The sequence below is a fragment of the Anser brachyrhynchus genome, assembly GCF_964034855.1.
Source record: "Anser brachyrhynchus genome assembly, chromosome: 2".
Taxonomy (NCBI): Eukaryota; Metazoa; Chordata; class Aves; order Anseriformes; family Anatidae; genus Anser; species Anser brachyrhynchus.
Genome location: NC_137695.1, coordinates 58,051,467 through 58,057,466, shown reverse-complemented (window position 1 = coordinate 58,057,466; position 6,000 = coordinate 58,051,467). Strand labels below are relative to the sequence as shown.

Genomic DNA, 6,000 nt, shown 5'->3' with positions numbered 1-6,000 from the left:
AAGTCTGAACAATTCAATTCAAGTCAATTTTTTGTCCAGTGGAGAACTTCATAAATGGGTGATGTGCAAATACAAAAACAAACAAACAAAAATCAAGCAAACAAACAAATAAATACTTTTTTTTTGTTCTTATTGGAAACACTTTGAAAAACAGAAATTTAGCTTGCAAAATGATCAACTGAGCTTTTAAATCTTTACTCAGAGAAGTTCTTCGTTACTTAGTCAGGTGAATAAGGCCAATGAATATTGAAAAGGTTGAAGGATCTCAGGATGAAAGGGGTGTGATTTTTTTGCATGTCATAGTCAGAAGTTTTTCTTTTTTCCATGATATATTCTATTTTCCATGAATGCATTGAATCTGATAGTATATAAGCACCACTGCTTCTGATGTAGCTTAAGAACAGAAAATGTAGGTTTATAAATTTGGAAAATTGTGGTTTATAGAGCAGGATGAGAATAGAAGGTACTGAAAAGAAAGAAGTTGAGAAAGGAGGTAAGTTTGAACTAGTTCAATGGCATTGATTGATACTTGGTTCTTAGTTAATTCCACTGGAACTTAGCTATCCTAAATATCAAAATGTGTCTGTGGATATAAGAAATGGGAAGGGCAAGGCTGAAGGCTCAGGCTGAAGCAGAAAAGAGGTAACAAAATCTCTACAGGAATATTCATTCTTTCAGAAACACTGGTAAATATAATAATGTTTAATATTAATAGTGAACTTTCTCATTGCATGTTTGCAACATATATATTGTCATTATTTCTCTGAAAGCATTCAGAATAGGAGTATATTAACACTCCATAATGATGTGGATAAGAGAAGGAAAGGGTCAAGGAGGAAATGTAACAGCAGCTGAACAAGATTACAGAACCACTTTTCCCCTGGACTGGCACTTGAGCTCTACCCTGTGCCTTAATCCTCTAGGCCACAGCTCTCCTGGGATATCACATATTATGTGTGGACAAGTTTTCAAAGTGACCTTAAAGATACGCAGTGTACTCCCTCTGAAAGGCAATAGGATTGAGGATCCTAATATCCCAAGGCCCTTCTGAAAAATCTCATCTTATAAACAATCTTCACCACTTCATCATATTCTCTAAATAACAGCAGATACTTGTTAACAGCATGTGTATTAGTCACTGAAAATAATTTATGCCTGCTTTGGGGCACCTCTAAAGAAATTATGCCTCTCCATTTCTCAGCCTTCTCTATATAACACCTGAGAAATAATTGTTTTCATTTTTCTTTGCCTCATTGATTGTAGAATAAATAATCCATGAATAACTCCCCACCCTCATTATTCTACCGTATCTGGTGAGCAATGACTTTTAGTTCAGTCTGTTTGAGGGCAATGGCAGGAGGGATGTGGAGGGATGAAAAAGAGAAGTCAGACTTGTAAAACCCGTAAACCATAAAGCTAGGATATGGCCAGGTTGGCTCGGTCACGTCTGGTAGGTGAAAACCATACCGATACTTTAATGCAGCTTGCTTCCTGGCTCATTCTCGGAGTGAGAATTAATTACCGAACGAAAACATCTGCATCAGCGGCTCCTCCAGCCCCAGCTCTCTCCAGGCGGCGGGGTGGTGCTCGGCCCCCCACAACTAGGACCGCCCGGAGGACTTGCCTGCTGCCGGCCTGGCTCGGATCCCGGCAGGCTGGAGCTCGGGGAGCCTCTGCCACCTCGGGGTACGGGGAGGGAGTCAGCAGGAGGCCCCGGGGAGAGGGGCAGGGGGCTCCCGCTGGCGCCCAGCTTCAGCACCGCGGACAGAGGCCCCGGAGCGGCCTCCCCGAGGCTCGGCCTCGGCCCCCGCCGCCCTCGCCGGGCTCCGGCTCTGAAGCCGGCGGCGGAGGACGAGGAGGGTCCTGGAGGCCGGAGGGGCGCAGAGGAAGAGGGAGGAGCTGGAGGAAGCGGAGGGAAGGGGAGGGCAGCGCTAGGGAGAGGATTTTCCCTTTTGCTCCTTTTTTTTTTTTTTTTGTCGGGGTGGCGGGGGGAGGCTGCTGCTTCTGGTGACAGCGTTTCCTCCTGCTGGAAGATGATGAATGCATGAGGAGAGAGGCTCTGAGCCTGCTTCTATGCTGCGGGAGTGTCTCTGCCTCTCTCTCTCTCCCTCTCCCCTTTCCCTGTTCCTGTGTGAGTGTGTGTTTGGCTCCCCGGCTGTGCGTGCGTGTACACTGTGTATATATATCTGAGCTGGGAGGTTATTGCGAGCTTCTCTCAGCAGCGCTGCTCTGTGCAGGAAGAAGGGCTCAGCTGCAGTGGAAGCATCAACAGCAGCATTAGCAGCACCAATAGCTCGTTACTCCTTTCTCCCTTCCTTTCATATCCATCTCCCCTCACCTCCCCCCCCCCGCCCACCTACCACCCCCCCCTCCCCCACCCATCCCCCCCCGTCTTTTGGGGAATTGCTTTTCTTCTTCTCCTACAAACCTTGTTATTTGATACTTCGTGGCTTTTTTTTTCTTTTTTTCTTTTTTTCTTTTTTTTTTTTTCCCCTTCCTCTGAGGAGGCACACACACAGAAACACAGATAAATAAGAGAAAGAAAAGTACAGCGACTTATTCTACTGCTGCAAACCCAGAAACAGCAGACGAAGAGGGCGGTTGGCTTCTACCCTAAGGTAAAGCCCTGCCCCCTTTACCGCCTTGCCAACTCCTCCGAGAAAAAGAAGGGGAGAGAGAGAAGGGGCCAAAGTGGAGAACAGCAGGTCTTCTGCGGCTGGCATTTGGAGTACACGGAGCCAGGAAGTGAAGGATGGTTGTGGTTACCCGATCTGGCTGCAGGGCAGCTCTCTTCCTCTGGATTTTCAGCAGCATTAGCTGCAGAGCCAGGACTGCTCTGCCTGCATCTCGTAAGTACCCTTTTCTAAGAAGCATGCACAATTTCAGCACTGCAACAAGCCAGGGGGAATTCCCATAACTCTGGGAGGCTGATAATTTTTTATTTGGTGATGAATCTTGTGTTGGATTTTCTGTGTATTTGCCTGTGTATGTGTGCACTAAGGCTTGATACTGTTCTCAATGCTCTCATCTGATCTTTCTTACTGTTGATGGATTTAGTGGTAGCTGGTGAGGAAAGTTGAAAGACCTGCTTTATGATATAGTCCTGGATCTGCAATGGAGTCAGAGGAGGAGAGGAATCATATACAAGCTGTTCAAAGTTTGGGGTTGTTTTTTGTTTGCCTTTTTTTTTTTTTTGGTTGGTTGGTTGGTTGGTTGGTTTTTGTTTGTGTGTGTACGTGTGGTTTTTGATTTTGTTTTTGTTTTCCCCATGTTCCTCAGAAAGTATACAATTTGCATTTGTAAGTACTTCACTTCCACAATTTTGTGAGGGTAAAAAGGAGACGGGCAGTTTCCATAACTGTTTTATCAAGGACCAACAAGAGAAAATGTTGTCTCATTTGAAGAGGAAAGAATGATAACAAGTTGATGAGAAGGAATTGAGTCAGGACAGATTTTCCAGAGAGTGAAGTTTTGCTTCCCATAATAAAATGAGCAAAGGTAATTTAGAGGAGATCAGCAAATGCCCTCCTAGGAAGGCAGAAGTAGTAGAAAAATGATCACACATTCACTGATGAACTTTAAACTGGAAGAAAGCAGAGTACTTATACAGGACCCAATGCTACCAACAGTGTAAAAAATGACAGTGAACTCATTGATTTCAATGGGCATTAGATCAAACCTTTAACACTGCACTGAACTGTACTTTCCAGCAAAGCATTTGCAGGTAGATGTCAGTGTTAAGTATTTAGTTGTTTCTCTTCAGACCACATAAAGCATTTGCCATTTGAAAAGTATTTTTGAAATGCATACTAAAATGAAGTATTATATTTTCATAGACCCATCAAAAATAGACAATACTGTTGACTTTACTGTTTGTAGAGGAAAGAAAGGTGCTGAGATGTTACATATGGATGTGTTGTAACTGTGTGTATGACTCTGGGCTGATTTTACTGACCAAGCATGGGATTGCCTTGGAATGTAATGTGTATACTGCATAGGGATGTATATGGATCATTATGTTTATTTATTTGTTTGCTTGGAAATGGGAATGAACATGCAATGACTAGTGAACTGGAGCACTGTTATAGTTTCTCAGTCTGTTTCTATCTGTTATCATCTTGTACCTACAGAAAAATAAAATAGTATTATTTCTCCAGGATTTCCCTACATTTTAAATAATTATTCATATGTCAATAGAAAATGTATAGCGTTGCCTGCATTGTTTCTTGCTCTCAGAGGCCATAGGGTGTTCTGTTATTTATTTATTTATTTACATTTCACTTAGGAGATATATTGACCCTAAGGCTTACTGCTTAGTCTTGACTAGCCATCTACTTTTTCTTCTAAATATCATTTCTTTATAAACCTATAATCTTGTTTCAGGCTGTGCATAACAGGAATATATAAAAGAAAAAAAATTTTATTTAGCTTATCAGAAATCTGTTCTTGGAAAATAAATTTCTCTGTTTTTTTTTGGTTTTTTTTTTTGCTTTTTTCTAACAGGGTTTTGAGATTTTTTTTCTTGTCATTCAGTAGCTAATGGCTGTAGTTTAACTTGAAAATGACCTACAGTATGTTATCTGATTACTGAATCAAAAACAAAAAATAAAAATAAAAAGGTTAACTTTTGAAAGAAGTTTGCTGAGAAACAAATGGTAGCAGCAACATTACTATAAGCAGAAATTCCATGAATAGAGGTTATATCTAATATTAATTAAAAAATTACTTAAATACATTTTCATCTTTAAGATTTTTTTCCATATATTCAAGGATTTCTCCATAACAATTCACCTTCCAAAACCACATACAGTACACTCCTTATGTAGTCTATAACATTTCATTTCTGACTCACTTCTGAAAGTGAAATGGAATTAGATTTATTTACTGGAAATAAAAATTTATCTGGAAGCATACGTCAATCTCATAATTACAAAAAAGAATATGCACATGCTTAGAATTTTTGTAAAGACATAAAAATGCTAGGGTACCACTGTAGGAACTCACGTGCTGTGTCACAGTGTTTTGGTGCACCACTTAACTAGTTATTCTGTTGCACATTTTGATATACAAAGGTATCACTGTGCTGTCTGTTCTTAGTTTGTTTGACACTTTGTATGCAATTGATTGTGAATGACATTAGTGATTTTTTTTCTCCTCCTTCCTTGACAAGACAATGCATCTAGTTTTTTTTTTTGTTTGTTGGTTTGTTTGTTTTTATCATAACTTATGCTTCTTTGTTTATTCTTTTGCCATCAGTTGATTTTGAGCATCATATTGGGAATACTTCTGAAAGGTTTAAAAATAGTGTGAAATGCAACTTTGATGTACATCTGATTTGCAACCCAATTTTTATTTTCTCCTGTATTACTACTTAATGTTTTGAGTTTGACATAATTAACAACAGTAAGAAGCACTTACAATATTTTTTAGAACATATACAAGATTCATGGTGTACAGTCAATTATTAAACTCTGTATATGATCTTGCTACTCATTTTCTTACAGTCTATGCTTACAGAGAAAAAGCTATAGTTTTCAAAAAGAACAGAATCAGACATCACTTTTGTTAATATATTGCATCTCAAATTTTTGTTTACTTTCCAATGTCAGTAAATCTATCACTGTCATTAAAATGATGTCTCTCAGTAATGCTGATTCAGAAGTGTTCATTTGGAAAGCTTTGAATCTCATTCAGTTTTATCTCAAGATGAAGTGGGTGTTGAAAGTCCATTTTGTAGTACAGAACATACACCGATACAATATCACACACAGATTTTATTGTACATTTTATTAATATATTTTTTCATGTTTCAGCAATATTTTCTGTGGTTTTATTATTATTATTATTATCTATTTTATTTTATTCTTGGAATAAGCACAGAGGAATCAAATCACTCAACTTCTGGAGTCAAGGCTAATGAACAGCTCAACCAGGAGAGGTCATCACAAGATAAAAAGTAACATAGAAAATACAAATTTAGTGTTTCATAGTCTTTTACAT

General features: G+C 39.3%; 1 protein-coding gene across 3 annotated transcripts in view; it reads left to right on the top strand.

Moving 5' to 3' along the window:
* Positions 1 to 2,456: 2,456 nt before the first annotated feature.
* The window catches only part of CNTNAP2 (contactin associated protein 2), a 1,160,459-nt gene continuing 1,156,915 nt past the window's right edge, over positions 2,457 to 6,000 (top strand). For 2 of the 3 annotated variants that reach the window (XM_080582584.1, XM_080582604.1), the window contains exon 1: positions 2,457 to 2,849. In XM_080582584.1, coding sequence (XP_080438710.1) covers positions 2,753 to 2,849 — 97 coding nt within the window. In that variant the 5' untranslated portion in view covers positions 2,457 to 2,752. The remainder of the gene's footprint in view (positions 2,850 to 6,000) is intronic. The other variant, XM_080582595.1, reaches the window with a different exon arrangement.